Source organism: Eucyclogobius newberryi, unplaced genomic scaffold (genome assembly GCF_026437365.1).
Source record: "Eucyclogobius newberryi isolate DKJ021-1_F unplaced genomic scaffold, fEucNew1.0.hap1 SCAF_14, whole genome shotgun sequence".
Lineage (NCBI taxonomy): Eukaryota > Metazoa > Chordata > Actinopteri > Gobiiformes > Gobiidae > Eucyclogobius > Eucyclogobius newberryi.
Genome location: NW_027315768.1, coordinates 14418206 through 14440410, shown reverse-complemented (window position 1 = coordinate 14440410; position 22205 = coordinate 14418206). Strand labels below are relative to the sequence as shown.

General features: G+C 39.7%; 1 protein-coding gene across 4 annotated transcripts in view; it reads left to right on the top strand.

Moving 5' to 3' along the window:
• galnt13 (polypeptide N-acetylgalactosaminyltransferase 13) overlaps positions 1-22205 on the top strand; it is a 77510-nt gene that overhangs the window by 15671 nt on the left and 39634 nt on the right. For all 4 annotated transcript variants that reach the window (XM_072444378.1, XM_072444376.1, XM_072444377.1 and 1 more), the window contains exons 3-5: positions 13362-13530; positions 17408-17574; positions 20479-20686. In XM_072444378.1, the coding sequence (XP_072300479.1) occupies positions 13362-13530; positions 17408-17574; positions 20479-20686 (544 nt within the window). The remainder of the gene's footprint in view (positions 1-13361; positions 13531-17407; positions 17575-20478; positions 20687-22205) is intronic.

Sequence of the window (22205 nt, the reverse complement as noted above, 5' to 3'; positions counted from 1 at the left end):
AAATAGCAGTATTGGTCCAAAATGAATTATAAAAGAAACGCATCTGCTGACTTCCGGGTGGGAAATTGCAGTGCTGATAAAAGCTCTCAAATATTCATGAATCACCGTGAATACAAAATGAGAAGGGAAAACAAGTATATTTATCATGGTTAAAAGCTCTTAAAAGTTGATTGATTGCATGATAATATCTCCTTTAATAACACATGCTTGCTTCTATTACAGTTTGATCATCATAGTCATCACAACTTAAGTAGTATAGTTCATAGTATTAGTAATACAGTGATCCGTCGTTTATTGCGGGGGTTACGTTCCAAGAAGTACCCGCGGGAGTCGAAATCCGCGAAGTAGAAACCTTTATTTTTTTTACAGTTATTATACAATGAAATATTCCAGAAAACATTGAAAGCAAGGAACAAAACCTTTTTACAGGCCCAAGCATTTGTTCAACAAATAAAAGTACTGTATAAACGTTTGTACTGTACTTTCACCGGTGTGTCCCGCAGCTCACCCGCGCCGCTCTCACCGGCGTGTCCCGCAGCTCACCCGCGCCGCTCTCACCGGCGTGTCCCGCAGCTCACCCGCGCCGCTCTCACCGGCCTCTCCCGCAGCTCACCCGCGCCGCTCTCACCGGCCTCGCAAACTTCAATTTGGCAAGCGGTTTTACGTACGTGTACATATTAATCCATAACGTTATTGACACACAGGTAGAGAAGACGCGGAGAGACTGTTTAGCCAATCAGAATGCAGAACACAATGCATGATGAAAATCCGCGAAGCAGCGAGTCCGCGAAAAGTGAACCGCGATATAGCGAGGGATCACTGTACAGTAAAGTCCAATAGAAAGGCAGTACATATAAACGTGCACATTTTACCTGCATTTCATCTTGAAGTTTGGATGGGCTTTTCATCACTTTGAACACTTTACAGACTCCATGGTGTGTTCACAGCTTGACATGGAGACTGTGCCGACTCCTGCTGCGAGCCGTATGGAGAATCACAATTGTGATTCCGTGTATTTGTCCACAGTCACACATCCCTATGCATTTATTGTCAATTCAATTCAGATATTTGATGCATCTTGTCAATTTGAACACCACTTAATAAAACACAAATGAGATGAGAAAAATATCACAACTAGTATTGCACAAAATAATTAGGTATTTTTTTTGCTCTTGCAGACAAACCTAATTCACAAGAGAAATATATTGGTTTCAGTTGTTCAATAAACTACAAATCTACAATTAATAATACAATACAAATTATTATGATTAAAAAAGTGTGTTGGAGAATGTCCCTTTAGTGTTGGTGAAAAGAGTGTGTAGTAGCAGTAGCAGTAGCAGTAGCAGTAGCAGTAGCAGTAGCAGTAGCAGTAGCAGTAGCAGTAGCAGTAGCAGTAGCAGTAGTAGTAGTAGTAGTAGTAGTAGTAGTAGTAGTAGTAGTAGTAGTAGTAGTAGTAGTAGTAGTAGTAGTAGTAGTAGTAGTTTCTATAGCCTAATTATGATTAAACAAAAATAAAAACCTGTATAATACTGAAAATAAAAATAATACTAAACTATACAATAATTTAGATCCATAGGTAGATCTTCGAGCTTTGTCAAATATAAAAGTATCTCGTGAGCTGAAAACGTGTGGGCACCCCTGCTCTACACTGTCTTTCTTAGTTTGAGCGGTTGTTTTAGACCGGTTTGGATCTGCAAATAGTTTCATGTGAGTTGTGGTTCTGTTTAAATGAGGTCAAACCACCAATGACACAGGAAGTGAAGTACTGTTCACTGTGGACATACTTGCAGAACAAATCTATGACAGACAAACAAAAAAGTAATTTATCGTGGAAAATATGTCTATCCTATGTTTTTACTAACATTTCTACTGAAATATACTGGTTTCCAGTTATATTACTCCTTTTTATACAGAGCTGTTTAGTTACATGAAGGATTGATTACAGTACATTTATCAGGTATTTTCTGGCACAATACATTAAGTACGGCTGTGCGATATGAAAAAGCTTTTTGTCTGAATTAAACAGAAATATAGAATGTTTTCAATATTAATGTTATGAACTTAAACAACACATACCTAGACCTCAAAATGGTCAAATATCTTCCATCAAAGACTGAAGCCTTCTCCAAACCACATGCTTTTACTGACAAAGTCTGGACTGAACATGTCATTAACTATTAGAAATGACTGCACCTTGACCTTGAGTGATCGCACAGCCCTAAGCCAAAGTATGGATATTGATGAAAAACTGGATCACATGTCACAATCCATGAACAAGATTGATTCCGAGGCGCCTCTCTACAACACTGTTATTCAACACTGCACACAGGAAACAGGAAGGAGTCATCACAGGCACGGGGGTCGTTACACACCTCCATCAAGGACAATATTAACGGTCAAAATATTCTGACCAATGTCTATGTGACTTTATGAAAATGTCACAATGAAAATGTACAAAAAAAGAGGCAAAATTGGCAAAATTTAAGACATCAATTTCATAATGTTTTGAGAGCATGTCGAGCAAAAACACCAATCTTTATTGCAATTTTATAATTTGCCCCTAGTTAGAGATTTAAAAACTTCACATTGAAGTCACAAAGAAAAAATAGAGAGCTGCAATAAGTAGTTTATTAAATGAAGGAAAACCTGGTTGAAATCTGGACACTAGTGGAGTTGTAAGATGGAAGGGGGGAGGGAGTGTATCTATTTTTGAGCGGTGATTGATTGGAAGGTAAAAGTAAGAGGCTGTGATTGGCTGAAGAAGATGGGACGAGATTGGAAATACAGTCTTATATTTTTTACCTCCCTTAACCTGTAATCTGCAGTTGAAAAAGCAACATTTAAACTCCTAGCCTGACTTGGATCATTTTGTCTTCTAAAACATGACCATGATGTCTGGGCAAGAAGCCTGTCCCTTTGTCCGTCTCTAATTCCGCGTCCTGCAGCTGTAGACCCTCCAATTACTGCAAAGGGCCCCTCTCACTGCAGGTAATGGCTCCTGTGAGGGATCATCAGTCATATGTCAGCGCGCGACAAAACAGACGCCTAGTACGCCAGTCTCCACGCACAAGGCTGCTCCTTTTTTACATGTTCCGAGTTAGTTTTTCATGGCTGGTGTATTCAAAACCTGCAAGCATCATTTGGAGAAATTGTGTGTGTGTTTTTAAGGATTCGTTGTGGGACAAGACTGTGCAACATGAAATGGGGCCGAGACTAGATACATCACACACCAGCAATAAAAAAAAAAACTTATTTTGACGATTGAGTGTTTTGAGTTTTTTAAATGATTTTTCGGCAGGTAGACTTTATTTGACAGGACAATTCAGTGTGAAATGGGAAGTAGACTAGAGAACTCACGATGCTGTGGAGAGCCTCACACGGGAGGCATATGTGCCATCCACTCGGCCATGAGTGTTTAGCACATTATGGTTGAAGCACAAAAGTTTTCCTTTAAAATATTTGTTAAATAAATTGGCTCTTTAGAGTAGACCCTCCTCCCCATGTGTGTTTGTGCCCACCGTGCTAACAGCTCTGCCTGCTGCGTGTGTGCGAGATCTGGGCCCCCCCCCCTCTGCTGTACAGGACCGGGGCCTGTACGGCACAGACGCTCCGAGCGCTGTGTCCCCCCCAGCTCTGTGTCCACCCACTCTGACCTCCATAAAGTGTGCCCCCGTCACACGCACATCCACACCAAAACTATGTCAATCGTTTTGTGCCTCGTTTATTCTGTTTTGATTGTGCTGCTTTAGTTTTTGAGATATTAAGGCTTCTTTTATCGGTCACTGGCTTTTTGTGATCATTAAGGTTGTGCTGTTTTTATTATTTTTTAGATATGATAGCTTTAACAAAAATATGCACAGCACGAAACGGCACAAACAAGCTCAATTCATGTAACTTTTTGGCGTTTTCGAGCGCTGTTTAGTGCTCGAGTGTCATCATTGGCAGAAAACAGCCGCTGCTCGCCATTTGTGTGCAGAAATGCCCAGTGATGCCCGTCCCACTTTGAACGTGTAAAAATACGTTCCTTAAGGTGCCTATTTATAAAGTAATTTTTTTATAAATAAGATTTTGTAAATATTGCATAAATCACAATCCTTAGTGGGGTCTGGGGAATGTATTCAACAAAAATAATAAAATGTTCAGTATTCTTGTTGCTTTTATTAGATGAACATTTACACACTTAGACATTGGCTTATAGCGTCTTTCACGTTCATGTTTTTGATGTTGACTGTCGAGCCTCATCTTGTTTGTAGTATGTGTTGCTTTGATGGGTTGGTTTTTATTGTGTACTTGGAGTGCGGTTCAGGTTGTGTCTCACGAGGAGCAGGAGAGGAACAAACCAACAAACAAACCTCCACCGGCTTCAGACACCTTCAGCCTAAGCGAGAGCGAGGGTCTTGCTAACCTTTTGGAACTCTGTGAGCCGCTCTGCTTCCACATTCAGAGCACATTTCAAGAGCCCACGGGTGAATACAGCTGGGATCAAGTGTGGTAGAAAAGCGTCCAAGCTGCAACAATGCCTAGTTTGTTGATTTACCCTAAGTTATTTTTAGGTTTTAAGTACGGTGCTTATAATAGAACTCGATGTAGACGAGTGAAAGTATGTACCGTATTTTCCGGATTATAAGTCGCATCTTTTTTCATAGTTTTTGCCAGGGTGCGACTTATACTCCAGAGCGACTCATATGTGATATTCGTTATTTTCACACTGGCAACCACAAGAGGGTGCTCTAGGCTCTTAAGTGACGCAGAAGAAGAATCTGCACTTCCTCTTCCTCCGGAGTTTGTGGAGTTGTTTAAAAGTGACACAGAGGAAGAAGAATTCAGTGGATTTAGTGATTTGGGGTAAAACTGATGCTTTGGTAAACTTGTTAGCATGTTCTTTATGCTATAGTTATCTGAATAACTGTTAATATGTTACGTTAACATACCAGACACTTACCACAGTTCTGTCTGTGCCTCATGTAGCTGAAGGTGTTAGCGTTAGCATATGTACACCTGTTCACCATGTTCTCTCATCTGTTATTATTTTAAACTGCATTTCAAGATTAAATGTCTGTTCTTGGTCTTGGATTTTATCATATCAATTTCCCCCCAAAATGCGAATTATACTCCAGTGCGACTTATATATGTTTTTTTCTTCTTTATTATGCATTTTTTGGCAACTGCAACTTATACTCAGTGTTTTTTTAACTGGTCTTTTTCAGTTTCTAGTTTCTAGTTAGTGTTGTCTCGTGTCTGATCTTTACCATGAACACTCTGTTAAAGGTGCACTATGTAACATTTCCGGTGAGGGGCCTGATACCCGTTATATGTAAGCGGTGGGCCAGCAGCTTTTTTCGTGCAGTTGGAGATCTTCACGGAGAGAGGAGCCCATTTTCTGCTGACAGGATCTGCATTTATCATTTGTGGTCACCCGTATTTGTTGCATATCTTTTGTTCTTTAACGTTTGCACTGCTCCCAACCATGACCAAAGAAGTGCTCAGTGAGAGACGGGTACACAAGCGGCCAAACTGAACTAAGAACAACTCAGGGCCCTGTTGAAATATTTATTATCTAAACTCAGCAGTTAGATCTGACTTTAACAGAAACTTAACTATCATAATCATGACCAACATTCAACGAGTCCACAAAAGTGTGTGGATGTCGTAAGACTATTTGCAATAGCGTTAGTTCAAGAAATGTCCTCAATATAAACGCACAAATATTCTTTTTTTTACCGTTTTGTAAAGATCTGTTCACTTCTGACAGAGCCTTACAAAAAAATAAAAAAAATAAATTGAACACTGGCATTATTCTGAAATGAACACAGCTGTGATCATGCTTTTGTGTTGTGAACAGCTGTGCACTGCTGCTCACTGACTGGCTCTCTGTCAAAATCTAAAGCTTATTATCAGTTCATGTCTGCCTGAAAAAGTTCCGCGATAAAAGAATGTTGTGAATTTTGTGAAAACGTGCAGGATTCTCGAGTGCACGCTCACTTCCATATACTGTGAATGTGATGCACACTGATGATGGCAGAGAAAAAGTGCTTAGAGCAGCACGCTTAACTGTGCAGACAGAAGCAGAAGTCCCACTGAACGAGATGATCCAATTTGCCTTCGCCAAACTGACAGCTCTGCAGCGCCCAATCATTAAAATGGCCTACGATCCATCTGCTTTTTTGATCAAATTCCAAGCTATTACCTTTGCTGCGGAGTGAAAATAGGTCAACCACTTCATTGGCATATATTGATCACATTCTTCAGCACTGCGTTGGTCTTTTCCCAAAATGCACTTGATCCTATGCAATCCAGTCTACGGAATCAGTGTACAAGTGCTAAAAACACAGATATGCTGACAATACTCCACAAACGCCAGTGTCCCTGATACATCTGGTTTCATCCTGGTTAAATCTGTGTCCAACCACTTCTTTGATCCTCTCATTCTCTTTTTCAAATTGTTCCATTCACGAGCTATACTTTTCCACCTCAGTTTGGAGCATTTTGTTTTTCTCGTTCTCCCTCTTAATGGTGCATTGTTATTCTGAAATCGTCTGGGCATCTTTCATTTTATAGTTTCCATCCATAATTTCTCCGATGCTTTTTGATTTTATAAAAAAAAACAAAAAAAACTCAAATGCATTCATCACATCTACTACACAAATATCCAGATATCCACAAATATCGTCTCTCTCAGCAAGTTTTTTGTTTTACCGGTAGATAACACCAATTGCCTTTTTTATTTTTTTTCAGAACTTCTTATTACTTTTTGGAGCTTCTGCACTTTAACCTCAATAGAGCGCTTTTTTCATTAAATGTGATATGTTGCCTTCATCCTTCATTTGACATTCAGGCAGTTTTTTGATGTGGAATTTCCATCCAGCTTATTCTGAAGATTGAATCTAATATCTTCTTCTGGCTGTGCATTGTAGCTTTTTACTCTGCTACTTCATCGTTCTTGTCTTTAAAGAGCCTGTTCTTGATATTTTTGCAATTTGCATGTAAACGTAAAATCTGTTTTGCTCCAGTACAGATATATTGTAAAACAGTGATGTGCGGTGACATTTATGGATGGGCTCGCAGACCTGGGGTGTTCATCAATATTTAGTGGATTATAGAAAAGAAAAAGAAAATGAGATAAAATGCTAGGGTGAGCTTCGAACCCGGGCCTCCAGCGTGAAGTAGTGCGAAATCTTACTGAGCTAAACCCACATACAATGTCAAGTGCTGAATGGATACATTATTAACTGCCTGTATTTCTAACTAACGTCTAATCATTAGAAACGTGAACAAAGCCTTAGCTACAAACACAGACCTTTACAAGATAGTTTAAAGATCCCATATCGTGCTAAATCGACTTTTCAGAGCTTTTTAACCTTCTTACAGTGCTATTGGTACCTATGTAGGTATCAAGTGGTTTTTTGATTGATTTGTAGAGAACAGACTTTTCTCCTTGCTAGTCTCTATCCTTCCCCACAGATGAGCAGACGAACGTGGAGTTACGCAGCACGCTTCTCTGTTTCAGCCCCTCCTCCAGGAAGTACTCTGTACCTGTAACACGCCCCCCTCCCCTGATCTTTAAGTCTGCTTGTTGAAACTTGGCGCTGCTGTTGCTTCACTTCTCCTCTGCACATGCTCAGTTAGGGTGAAACCTGTAACCCTCCTTGATTCTCTATTCAGCGCAGTTTGAGCACAGATCCATGTGTTTGAGGTCAGCACATGTGCAGACCTCTAAGAGAAGCTGTTGTCTGCTCTGCTTCTAAAAGCTCATGTTAGAGAGAGAAGCATGAATGAGCCTCTGAACACGGACACAGACTGAGCCGCTGTGGGAAAAGCAGAACCAAGCTTCCTGTGCAGTACTGCCCAGTGGCCTGTAGGGGCCACTATAAGACACCGTAACTTCAGCCAAGCTACAGCAGCAGAATTGAGAGGAGAACGGGCTCATTTGGACATATTTTTGAACAATTTATATATAGTTGTGACACATGGTAATGGTAGATTTTATTGGCCAATCACTGATTGCCTTGATTGTCCTGACCGCACGCCACTGTAGTAAAAGCATCCATTGGGATGAAAATGAGACCACTTCTCTGCTTCTAATTAGAAAGTGCTAATGATTGTTAGCTTTAATGTGACGGCATAACTAGCTTTAAGATCAGAGAGTCATGATAAGCACCATAAACTCATTGTGGAGAATATTTCGGATGCTGGGAATGCATTAGGTAAGTAAGCGATACTTGTGGACTTCTGTAAGCGGTTTCAAATGCCCTTGTTCTGTTTTTCACGTTGTTTACATTTAAAATTAGGTATAGTTCAATTAATTTTACTTCACTTCTATTTAAATTTTGACCGAGTTTGTGTTGAAATGTTTCTGTAACTACTGGGCCTGTCCACATGAAACAAAAACTATCTCAGGTTCGTTCAGTGTAATCCCGCCCAGATGTGTTCTATTGTAGAAAAAGATTCAGTTGTTGTTACCTGGACAGTTTTTAAAACAAGACGTTTCTACTTCATCCAAGAGAAACATTTGAAAAAGAGAATCCCTCGTTAAACAGAAATATAAGATTCGATTTATCAGTAATATACAACAGCATTTTGAACCATTCAGGTTCAGAGATGTTATGGTAACAAAGAAGATTAGTTTCAGGGAAAACTTTAAACAGTGCAAACAAATAGATAAACAGGACAGACTATCATCAAGAGGCTCTGTCTTTTCTGTCAATTACAAATAAAGTTAGGTGAAATAAATCAAGGCGCATGTTCCTTGACAAATGTTTTCTGTTCTTTGTGTGAAAGGTAGAGCAATGGCGACTTGAATGCAAGAGGATAAAGATAACTCAAACATGCATGACCCTCTCTAAATCCAAATTCAAATAGGTAAATGAAGGGAAACCATCTTTATTAAAAAGTCAAGTCATTTTGCATCCCGTCTTCTTTATTATCAGTATCAGTGCTACGGCTGCAGCTATTGATTATTTTAGTAATTGAGTAATTTATCAATTCTTTTTGAGTAATCTATCAATTGTACATTCCGTAAACCATTTAAAAGCATATTTTAGTGCGCGGAGCTAGTTGCGGTGGTTAGAGTTGCAGCTCGGGACACTTTCACACAACAAAACCAGCCGCTCTCTCTGTGCTGTGCTTTAGTTGCGTCAGGTCCGAGCAGAACCAGCTCCGTGGGAAACAGAAGTGCCACAGATTCACCACAGATTCACATGTTTTTAATTAAATATGTAAATTAAACAAATCATTGAAGCAATAAAATAATAATTCAAGCTTTTTTGTTATCAATTTACTAGAGTAATTGTAGCAGCACTAGCTGGTGTCGTTTACAAAACTGTTGTCCATAAATCCCATGGTCTACGTGCTTGTGATTGACAGCCCTCTGACCTCCACTGGCACAAGATTGCAGTTGTGTGTGTCCTAATGGAGATTGTTCGTGGAAAGAAAAGGGCAAGATCAGTGGAGGTTAACAGTCCGGCCGCAGAGAATCCTCTTAACCTAGAGTGGAGCTGCTGATGTGAACTGTGTGCCCCCTCGGCCTAACTCTCAGATTATAACAGGGAGGTAGTGGCGGCATAAATCCGTCTTGTTTACTGTTGGCTAAAGCTGTGCTGCTCGGACAGTGTTGGACTCTAGTCAGAGCCTATGGGGCATTTTAGTGTTTGCTTAACCTGCTAATGCCTTGGTAGAGGTAAAAGTCCTAATTATGGAGCTCTGTTTTGATCACATTTAATAGATAAATACCACATTGAATAATCAAAGACCATTTGGCGTGTATTTTGCACACTTATGCAAAAACACTTCAATTTGCATATTAATTAGGTGCTCTATGAGCAAAAAAATTGCTAGCTTGTCGGACTAAAATGTTCTGCCGATTGATTAATTGACTAAAAAGGGGTGGGGCAAAAGTGCTTAAACCATTACATATCTCTATGTATCTGACCCAAACTCCCCTCTTTAGGGGAGAGTTCATGCAAAAAGACAATTTATCCTATTCTATTTTTGCATCTATTCATGCAGAAAAAAGAGTTGGAAACTATGTATTTATATGTAATAAGACAGAGTAAATGATTTTAAAATATAAACACCAAAAATAATACATCTTAATCTAAATCACTCCATCCCTCCTTTCTGCTGTTGTCCCATATACAGCCTTATAGTCTAAATAAAAGGATTAATCAACTAATACAAATTCATGTACATGACAGTGATTCTGCATGCAACGAAGCCATCGATGAATCAACTACAACTAAAGGCTTAGATAGATTCAGACTAATGTCATTTGAGAGGGACTTCTTAGTACGGTAGGTGTTAACCGGACTTTGTAATTCATTTTCCTAATGGTCAGAACAAATCTCAGATTAAAGTCTAATTTGAGTAATTCGAAACAGAGCAGTGCCTCCAGTTAGCTTTTCCTTCCAAAGAGTGTTAATGACATCACGTGAAAGCATATCATATTTGCCTGTATTATAGATTTATTAATAGAAACACATTATTTCATACAAATACAAGTAGATATTGACTTTGTATAATAATTTGTCAACGCATAGGAAGAGATCATTAGTAGTTTAATACTTCGCTGTCAAGAACCTAAGCCTACACTAAAACATTCAATAATAATGCTGGAGAAGTCAGAATTGATCTATCAAACACCACAATTACTAACAGCTACGTTTGGATAAACAAATCCTACTGTCAATTCATTTGCTCTTGTTCATTAATCCCTGTCAAGTTTATGATTTACATTCCTGTTTTTTAGGACGATTCTGCGATCCCAAACGTTTCATGTCTTGCCTCAGAACATATTTTGATGATGGTACATTTTAGACTGCTCCTCTGGCTGTCACCTTTAATACAGAGGGCTTAAGCTGAGTGCCTACTGGGCCCGTATTAAATGTCCTCCACACATTTCTACATTTTGTGCTGAGTGAGATGACATACTTTATCCCCTACAAAGCCCCTATACGCTTCCTTCAGATGAAGTGCCCCTGGTTAATGTGGAACCTTGTACATTACAGCATTTAACATCTCACCCAAGTTAATACACTGTCTATATAATCATCGTTTATTTAAAAAGTGTATTTGACAGTATGAAGCGAGTTTTTGAGTGTTGGTAATAGTGCTCATTATTCTATTACATAATATATAATAGAATAATGAGCACTATAAGATAAGATAAGATATTCCTTTATTGTCCCACATGGGGAAATTTCATTGGTGCAACGCAGGTAGATACAGATGTAGATACAGAAGAACAGATCACTTATAGGAAATCTGAAAAACACTTTCAGTAGAAGATCTCCTATAAACAAATAAAAACTCCCATAGACAAATAAATAAATAAATACATAAATACCATTGCATGTGATCACGACAGTAATTGCACATGAATATGTGTCACGACAGCACATAGGTTGCACATGAATTTCACAGTAATTGCACATGAATTGCACATGATGACTATGTTCTATTATATATTATTCTATTATATATAATGTATTATATATTATTCTATTATATATTATTCTATTATATATAATAATATATATATTATATATATATATTATATATTATATATTATATTATATATAATAATATATATATTCACCTCTTCACCCTTTACACTGCAGACTTCAGACATGACACGGACAGCTGTGTCCTGCAGAAGTTCTCTGACGACTCTGCCATCATCGGACTCATCACGGACGACGATGACGCGGAGTACAGAGGACTGGCGCAGGACTTTGTGGACTGGTGTCAGCGGAACCACCTCCTCATCAACGCGGGGAAGACCAAGGAGATGGTGGTGGATTTCCGCAGACGCCACCCCACTGCCCCCTCACCAGTGAACATCCAGGGACGGGACATTGAGAGAGTGGACTCATACAAGTACCTGGGTGTTCATCTGAACCACAAACTGGACTGGACTCATAACACAGACGCACTGTACAGGAAGAGCCAGAGTCGGCTCTACCTCCTGAGGAGACTCAGGTCTTTTGGAGTGACAGGGCCACTCCTGAAGACCTTCTACGACTCTGTGGTGGCATCAGCTCCTGTAGGTGTGGCCTGCTGGAGCAGCAGCATCACAGAGAGGGAGAGGAAGAAGCTGGACAGAGTCATCAAGAAGTCCAGCTCCGTCCTGGGCTGTGCTCTGGACTCGGTGCAGGAGGTGGGGGACAGGAGGGTCCTGGCTAGATTCACATCTATGCTGGACCATGAGTCTCACCCCCTGCAGGACACTCTGTCCACTCTGGAGAGCAGCTTCAGTGAGAGACTGATCCACCCTCGATGTGTGAAGGAAAGGTTCCGTAGGTCTTTCCTTCCTGCTGCTGTCAGACTTTATAACAAACACTGTTAGTACTGAACACTCGCAATACTGACCTAACCTAATACTGATGTGCAATTCTGTCATATGTGCAATTGCTGTTGGAATTCATGTGCAATTACTGTGAAATTCATGTGCAATCTATGTGCCGTCGTGACACATATTCATGTGCAATTACTGTCGTGATCACATGCAATGGTATTTATTTATTTATTTGTCTATGGGAGTTTTTATTTATTTATAGGAGATCTTCTACTGAAAGTGTTTTTCAGACTTCCTATAAGTGATCTGTTCTTCTGTATCTACCTCTGTATCTACCTGCGTTGCACCAATGAAATTTCCCCATGTGGGACAATAAAGGAATATCTTATCTTATCTTATCTTAATAACCTTGTCTTGGTTTCTAATCCAGGCTTTGTCAATGTCAACAAACTTACATATTGTACTAAATGAACTTTGATGAGCTTTTAATCTTGGTACATCAGAATTTCTTCATCATTAGTTTACTCAAAGTTGTATTTTGTTTGATTCCTGCATGTTTGAATAATCCTCTATTGTCCTGCAACTGAGGCTCGAGTGCTCAGAAAATACCTGTTTTCACCTACCCCCAATGTCCACCCGCTTCCCTGTACTTAGTTTTGATTATTTGAAAAAATAACTCCAAACCTAATGATACATGTTTGATTCTGAAATGTAAAGCAAGCTACAATCTGCTGGTTTGTTAGTGTCACTATGAAGGTCAATGGCCCTGTTACTATTACTCAGACATTTTACATGTTATAGTTCAAGTATAAGTACCTGAAAAACCACAATATGGTCCTTTAGTGACGCGGCAAAGCAAACATGCTCCCTGAAGAAAGGATCCACGTGTCCTTGAAATCAAAGTGGTGACCTTCTTAATGAGAGTCGGTAACACAGGAATTCTAACCACTTATCTCCCATGCGCTGCTAATCCTAATATACCATTTGCTTAGTTTGTTCCGCACCCGTCAAAATACACCAAGCACCTGCTGTAATCATTTTGCTCTTTTTTCATCTTGTGTTGGTTCAGCTGTGATTTCCCGAAGCCACGAGGGTCCGGGCGAGATGGGCAAAGCTGTGAACATCCCCAAAGACGACCAGGAGAAGATGAAGGACCTGTTTAAAATTAACCAGTTCAACCTGATGGCCAGTGACATGATCGCTCTCAACAGAAGTCTGCCGGATGTCAGGCTGGATGGGTGAGTTTGGGTGCTGTCCGTGTTCAACGTTACTATGACACCCACACAACAAATCCACTGTGACACACAAAGGAAAGTGCTACCGACGATTTGCATGTCCTTGGCTTTACAAACTCCAATAGTGTCTTAACAATAGATGATGGTCTATAGTTATTTTTTTAATTAAATATCTTTGTGTTAGATTTGCTTTTTGATAAGCCAGGGCAACACTTGGTTTTTTATGTCGGTGTAATCCCTCATTCGTCCAGGCGTGTTCCATTGTAGAAAAAGCTTCAGTTGTAGTCATCTGGACTCAGTTAGAAAAAATAGACGTTTTGACTCTCATCCAAGAGTCATTGTCAATAACAGAATTTAGGTCGAGAACTCCGATATTTGTACTATTCTCAGGAAGGCTCCTCCCAATGGGCTGGACTTTCCACAGAATAGTACAAATATTGGAGTTCTCGACCTAAATTCTCTTATTGACAATGACTCTTGGATGAGTCGAAACGTCTATTTTTTCTAACTGAGTCCAGATGACTACAACTGAAGCTTTTTCTACTTGGTTTTTTAGTATATTTTATTTCAATATTGATTTTGTTGCGGGGTGCACGGTGGCAAAGGCGGTTAGCGCTCTTGCCTCCCAAGAAGGAGATCATGGGTTCGATTCCCGGTTCGATACCAACATCACATGATCTCTCTGGGTGGAGTCTGCATGTTCTCCCCGTGTTACCGTGGGTTCTCTCCGGGTTCTCCGGCTTCCTCCCACCGTCCAAAGGCATGTGTTAGGTAAAATTGGTGACTCTAAATTGGCCCTAGTGATTGAATGTGAGAGTGAACTGTCTGTAATGTCTATGTCTCTGTGTTGGCCCTGCGACAAGTTGGCCACTGTCCAGGGTGTACCCCGCCTAAGGCCCGAAGTCACTGGGATAGGCTCCAGTCACCCGCGACCCCGAAAGGGAACAAGCGGTAGAAAATGGATGGATTTTGTTGCTTGTTTGAATCACAATATTACATTAAGATTAAAAGAATACAATAAAACAAATACATTTATATACAACTAGTGCTCACACATCCGTTTTTCTACAAGCCACTACACACATGTATTATTTTTAAAAGAAAGGAACAAGGGAGACTCAGATGGATTATTACTAAAGACAATACAGACTTACTCTGAAACTCCAGATCAAGAGGAAACACCGTTATAACGTTGATTTAGCAATCAAGTTTTTAACCTTTTAGACACCTTAGCATACCACATTGTGCAGTATAACTTAAAATAATGTATGTGTTGGAAATGCCTCAAAGCTCAGACTTGAAATTTGTTTAATACAAAACACCAGCAGGGGGTGCTGGACCTACATTTGAGGGCTTTGAGGAGGTGTATTGACAAAGCATGTACAATCACTGTGAGGTACATGAAAGAAACATAAAAACTTCAGGTATGTCTTTGATAAGGGAAATAAATATATGAATATAGTCTCTGCTAGTCACATGTTTCCTTACAGTTGTTTAGTATTAATAATAAAAGAGTGGCAAGAGTTAGTATTAGAATGAGACATGCTCTCGCACTGCAGGATGTTCCGGGATAAAATTGCCACAATATTGTGCACACGTGTGGGAATAAGTCCCATTTATATTGAGTTCAGCGCTGGTCAGTTACACCTTTTGACAAGCTGCAGTTCCACAAAAACGAGAACGATCACAGCAAGAATGTATAATGTGTATAGATAAATACACAATTGCAAACTTAATTGTACCAATTTGTTTATTATACATTAGGTCATAACTCTCCTATTCCAAACAATGTCTTTCTCACACCACAATCTCTGCCGGTTACATGTTGAAAAATAGGGCTGGAGCACTTTGTCCCGGAGGCATCCTGTTGGCCCAGTTGTGTCCATCACAAGGCATCAGTGCAGACAGCCCTGATGCCTTCGCCCTCCCTCTCTTCTCCCTGGCTCCCCCGCACGCAGGGTACCAAGGCTACTCCGGCCCCCCAGGCCACCCACCTACAAGCAATCCACAATGCGCTCTATAGTCACCAATGTCCCACATACTGCATTGTCCCTGCGTGCTTTTGACAGACAGCACATCAGGTCCAGGGACATGCTGACACGGCTGTCAACTTTATCTTTTCCTGTTTTTTTTCCTTCTTATGTCAGTAAATCTCAGAAGACAGTGTTGTTTTTTGCATTGATGGCTTCACAGGCTGGCGGGGAACGTTTTATAGGATATAATGAGGTAGAGGATTGGGGAAGAGCTCTCAGTGGAGTGTGAACTGTATACCGCGCAATTAGACTAGAGAACAATACATAAGTACAGAGTAAATGCAATATATTCAGACTTTATTACTGTCTGTAAAGTAATATTCCCATAAGACGGTAATTATAGAACTGCTCATATTACTACAAACCCTGAAATGATTAGATTTATATACAATAGAGGTGGGTATTGACAAAAATGAATATCTCGATATGAGCTCTTTTTGTTGAATTTGTTACTATAAAACAGAAATCACAATACTATCTCAACTATCCACATACAACCCCATTTCTGAATGTAGGAATGGTTCAATATGGATTTTTTTAAATGGCTGTTTTGGTTATTAAACAGTGGTTTCAAATTACATTAAATGCCGATACTTTTTAAACTATTGTAAGGGCCACAAACTGAAGGCAAATTGTAGTCAAATCCACTAAATAAATATATTTTTGGTAAAATAATTAGAAAATATTTTGGCTGATGATTGAGTGACACAAAGCCACCTCTTTAGCTTTCCTATTGTCATTGTAAGTCTGTTTAAAAAGACAAATCTGAGGCTCTGGATGGGCACGGAGACGGCTGCAGACTAGAAATAAGTACTGCATCAGGATAAAAATATCAGCTTTTCTTGTATGTAAAAATAAATATTATCAATTCTTATATTAACGTTATTGGCTATGAATTCTTCTCTGCTAATTTTCTTGGCAACACTGGACTTTATGAAGGTGGATAACATCACAGACTAGTTTCAGAATTAACAGCCAGAAAGAAACGGGCAGCACTTCTTTCTGATTTAAAATAGGCCATTTGTGCTTGGCTGGAATGAGCAAACTAGATAAAACCCCTTTTCAAGGTGAAAACTCAAGGACAAACCCCAATTAGAGCTGCACAATTTTGGAGAAAAAAAATCTTATTATTTTTGAAATATGTGTTTAAAAAGTATGATTATGTTCAGAACGCTCATTGTAAACAGATCAACTCCAGGAGCATTAACATTTGAGAGAACAGTGTTGGTCAGATTACTTCTTAAAACTCAGATTACCGATTACGCCTACACAAGATTACTACTCTCGATTACTCTTGTTCAAAGTAGATCGTTGTCTTTAGAAGGCATTATTATAATAACTGCACATTGTCGTTGTGTCATAGAAACTGAGTGAGTTCAGATGTGAAACACAAAAGGAGCCGACACAGATCCACGTCGGGCTGCAAGAACAGGCTTAAATGTGGACCTGTTTAATCTTAGTGTTTGGAGCTAATATAAAGCCAATCAATCTGGTGAAAGCTTACGAGAAAAGTAATCAGATTACATACAGATTGCATACTGCACAACACTGTTTTTACATTTTCGAATCAGCTACAGCGCCTTTAATATTGTCAACATAAAACTGTCACTTATAGATTTAGTCAAAGTTGGAATAGTAACTTAAACTTTTACTCATCTGCGTTGTGTGAAATACATCAATGGAGTTGGAGTATGGGGTCTGAAAAATACTATTACAAGCACATTTTCAAGTAAAATAATGAACTAAATATTCCTCCGTTAGCTTTTTCCTGACCTGTGCATTTAAATTCTACAGTTAATTGAACATATTCTCTCTAACTTGTGTCTTTTCTTCTGTTTTCGTATCAGCTGCAAAACCAAGGTGTACCCAGACGACCTGCCCACCACCAGCATCGTGATCGTCTTTCACAACGAGGCCTGGAGCACGTTATTACGGACAGTGCACAGTGTGATCAACCGCTCGCCCCGACACCTGCTGCTCGAGATTGTTCTGGTGGACGACGCCAGTGAAAGAGGTGGGTCAAGTTTTCCTCTATACTATATACTATTGACAGGGACATGTGGATTTTCACGCACTTATGACACATTTTCAGGAATTTCAGGGATAAAGGAGATATATTTTGCGTATTATTGAACTATAATATAAGTAGTTAATCATCATACTTACATTTTGCTCATTGTAAACCACAGTATTGATCTAAAATGGCGTAGCAATAGAAACAGGTTCAGTGACTTCCTGTTCAAAACTGCAGATCGGATAAGCCCCGCCTCTTCATTGTGACGTTTCACCATTTAAAGCAGCAGATTGTCATTTACATGTTTTTGTTTTTAAAAAAGAGTCATGTATCATTTTAAACCCCAACATGTGTCACTCGGGAGTCTTCATTTTTCTAATAAATACAACTTGGGGCGGGAATAGGGGGTAGGTGAAAACAAGGATTTTCCGAGCACTCCATTCTCAGTTGCAGGACAATACAGGATTACTCAACCATGCAGGATTCAATCAAATTACAACTTTAGTACACTGATGATGAGGAAACACTGTTGTAACAAGGTTAAAAACTCATTCAAGTTGATTTTGCATAATATGTCCCCTTTAATGAGACTTAGATAATCTTATATCTATCACGCACACACACACACACACACACACACACGCACACACGCACACACACGCACACACACACGCACACACGCACACACACACGCACACACACACACACACACACACACACACACGCACACACACGCACACACACGCACACACGCACACACACACACACACACACACACTCTCACACACACACATGTACACACACACACACACACACACACGCACACACACACACACACACACACGTACACACACACACACATGTACACACATGTACACACACACACACACACACACACACGCACGCACACACACACACACACACACGCACGCACACACACACACACACACACACACTCTCACACACACACATGTACACACACACACACACACACACACACACGCACACACACACACACACACACACGTACACACACACACACATGTACACACATGTACACACACACACACACACAGACACACACGCACACACACACACACACACACACACACACACACGTACACACACACGTACACACACACGCACACACACACACACACACACACACACACACACACACGCACACACACACACACACACACACACACACACACAGGGTTAAGAATATTGTGTATCCATTTTTCTAAAACAAAATAAAAATCTTGTTTTGGTGAAATACTACAATGAAAAGCACCAGCATCAAAGATTCAGTTTTGAACATAAAGTCAATGGATCTAAAGCAATTGTGGTTTACAATTAACTAAATGTAAAATAATGATCTGATTTTCAGAATAGGTTCCCAAAATGGAGGTAATTATGGTTGCAGGGTGACTTGGAAGATATTTTAAAATTCTGACATAAAATTATTATATATCTATTATATTTTTGATTATATTTTTGTGAAATTAGGACAAATCATACCACAAAATATACCATACTAAGCATAACATGTTGTCTTTTAGACCAAGATTAATCATTTCAGAACTTTTTCCACCTTTAATGTGACCTATGACCTGTATTTATGTTGAAAAAACAACAACACATATGGGGAGGGGGAGTAAAAATAAAACACTAAAATAATGAGGTTGCATCAATGTGCACCCCACTTTTAACTGTGTTCAGAATCAACCAATCACATTCAAACTTAAGTTAAATAGGAGTCAATACACACCTACTATCATTTATATTGGCTCTGATTAACCTCCAGTAAAGTTCAGCTGTTCTTTTAGGCTTTTCCTGACATTTTCTCAGTCGCTTCTTACGGCCAAGAACTGGATGTCATTCCAAAATTGCTGAAAGGACAAGAAGGACACTGGTCAGGGAAGCTGCCCAGAGGCTACAGCAACATTAAAACAGCTGCAGGAGATTCTGGCAAGTACTGGTACTGGCTGTGTAGTACATGTGACTACAATCTCCCGTAATCTTCATATGTCTGGACCAAAGCCTTTTCTTACAAAGAAAAACATTTGAGCCAGGGTAAAGTTTGCTGACAAAACACATCTGATGTGTTTTGTCTGATGAAACCAAAGTTGAACTTGGCCATAACTGTTTGCCACAAAAGCAGCTCTGCACATCACCAGAAGAACACCATCCCCACAGTGAAGTATGGTTTGGGGCTGTTTTTCTTCAGCTGGAGCTGGGGCCTTAGTCAAGGTGGAGGGAATTATGAACAGTTCCAAATACAAGTCAATGTTGGCACAAAACCTACAGATTTCTGCTAGAAAGAGGAACTTTCAGCACGGCAATGACCCAAAGCATAGATCCAAATCAACAAAAGAATGGCCCAGAATTTTGGAATGACCCAGACCAGAGCTCAGACCTGACTCCGACTGAAACTCTGTGGTGTGATCTGAAGAGGGCTGTGCACAGGAGATGCCCTCCAATCTGACAGGTTTGGAGCCTTTCTGAAAAGACGAGTGGGCAAATATTGCCAAGTGCCACGCTGATAGACTCCAGTCCAAAAAGACTGAGCTGTAATGAAATAAAAAGGTGCTTCAACAAAGTATTAGGATTACTTTTTTTTCAACTGAATCATACCGGTTATAGGTTACATTAAAGTTGTAAGAAGTTCTGATATGATTTACCACAAAACCTGACATTTGAACAGGTGTGTAGACTTTTTATATCCACTGTATGTAAGGATTTTTTCCAATCTTGAATCAAAATTGAACTTAAACTACAAAATTGATCAACCAAAAAAACAAAAAGGCCCTTTATATTATTTAGCAGCAGTGTATAACCAGCTCCGCTCGGCCTTGCTGCAGACATTGTGCCAACACCATTTCCTGCTGTATTTGGTGTCAGACTTCCTGAAGAAGAAGCTGGAGACGTACACCCGGAGCCTGGAGGTGCCGGTGAAGGTGCTGAGGATGGAGCAGCGGTCAGGCCTGATCAGAGCGCGGCTGAGGGGAGCTGCTGCCACTAAAGGCCAGGTCATCACCTTCCTGGACGCTCACTGTGAGTGCACAGCGGGCTGGCTCGAACCCCTGCTGGCCCGCATCCGAGAGGACAGGTACGGAGCCCGGGACAGAGCTGATCAGGTCCAATCATGTTCTTACTTCTTCACACTCCCTTTCAAGACTGTTTTTGGGGCCATTGTTTATTATATAGTAAGTATGCAAATGGTTTGTGAAGTTTTCTGTGGTTTTATGTTAAGATACTTAAAATAATTACCAAGCTATGAAAATGTATTGACTGTTATACACTCTTCATTCACATTTTCAGCTTAGCATAATATAAATGTGTACAATAGAAGCGGGAAATATATCTAGAAATGCATTATATTATTTATTATTTACTTATCTTGAGTTCTCTATGGTCCTGCCCAGCCCTGTTTTCATATTTATTTTTAAATTGTTATTTATTTCTATGTTTTCTCTTTCTTTTTATAGGTAATTTTGTTGTTTTATGTTTAAAAAATAAACAGTAAAAAGAAAATTAAAATGGATTATATCGCAATAGTTGTTCAAGTAGATCAAGTTTTTTATCAAAACTACCCAAAATGACAAAAAGACAGTAAAACCTTGGTTCAAAAGTGTGTATACGTGATATTTCTTCACTTTTGTGGTTCGTTTACAGTCAATGCGTTACAATGCGATACTCACACCTATTGACAAAAAGAAATACCTCAATGACAATAGTCAGATAATATTTTAACAATGCATCAGGATTGTGCTAAATCGTTCCTGTAAATGTCTTGTTTAAGTTCAAGTATCACACAAAACGTGAATGGACCATTAAATCACAAACGTGCAGAAATATCACTTAATATGAAACTATGATCTCCAAATCAAATGCAATATCATTCATTTGTTGATACATCTCACCTCTACCTAGCGTGGAGTGCATGAATTATGACTACACTTCAAGGTGCTTCGCAGAACATGTAAAGTGTACGGCATTATTATTTATAAGAAAACTGTGAAACAACTGCCCACAGAGCTCAGCGGATGAAAAAAGACTTTGGCACGTCCTGGGTCGTGATACATTCTTCTACTTTTTAGGCCTCTATTGTCCTCATTGTATCTCATTGTGCTCGTTTACCCATTCTGAGCCCGAAGCAGTCTTTTGTCAACACGGTCTTCTCACATTTCCCTTGAGTTGCATCATTCAGAGTCCGGGCCAACATTGAATATTGAAGGAGCAGCAAACGACGAGTTATAATGCAGCGCTCCGACCTGACTCCGCTGATAGGAAATGATAGGTTCTGCTTTCACTGCAGTCGCACAAGGAGATGCAGGATTTACCGTAGCCTTGAATCTTCAGTAGTTTGACTTTTGTGTTGGGCGGGGGATAAAAAGGCTGTCAGTGTCAGCACGTTCACTTGTGAGTTCAGATCAGGACGTAGCTCTCTTTTGTAATGTTGTCATGTTCGTGTACCATATTTCTGGGTCATTTGACGATAAAATGATGATCTAATGCCGACATTGTGGTGTTCTGATTCAGAGCTTCTAGGTTTCGTGCTCAATAGTGATTTGACAATATCACATTTTAGGGGGGTTACAGTTATGGTGAGAAAAAACATTAAGATT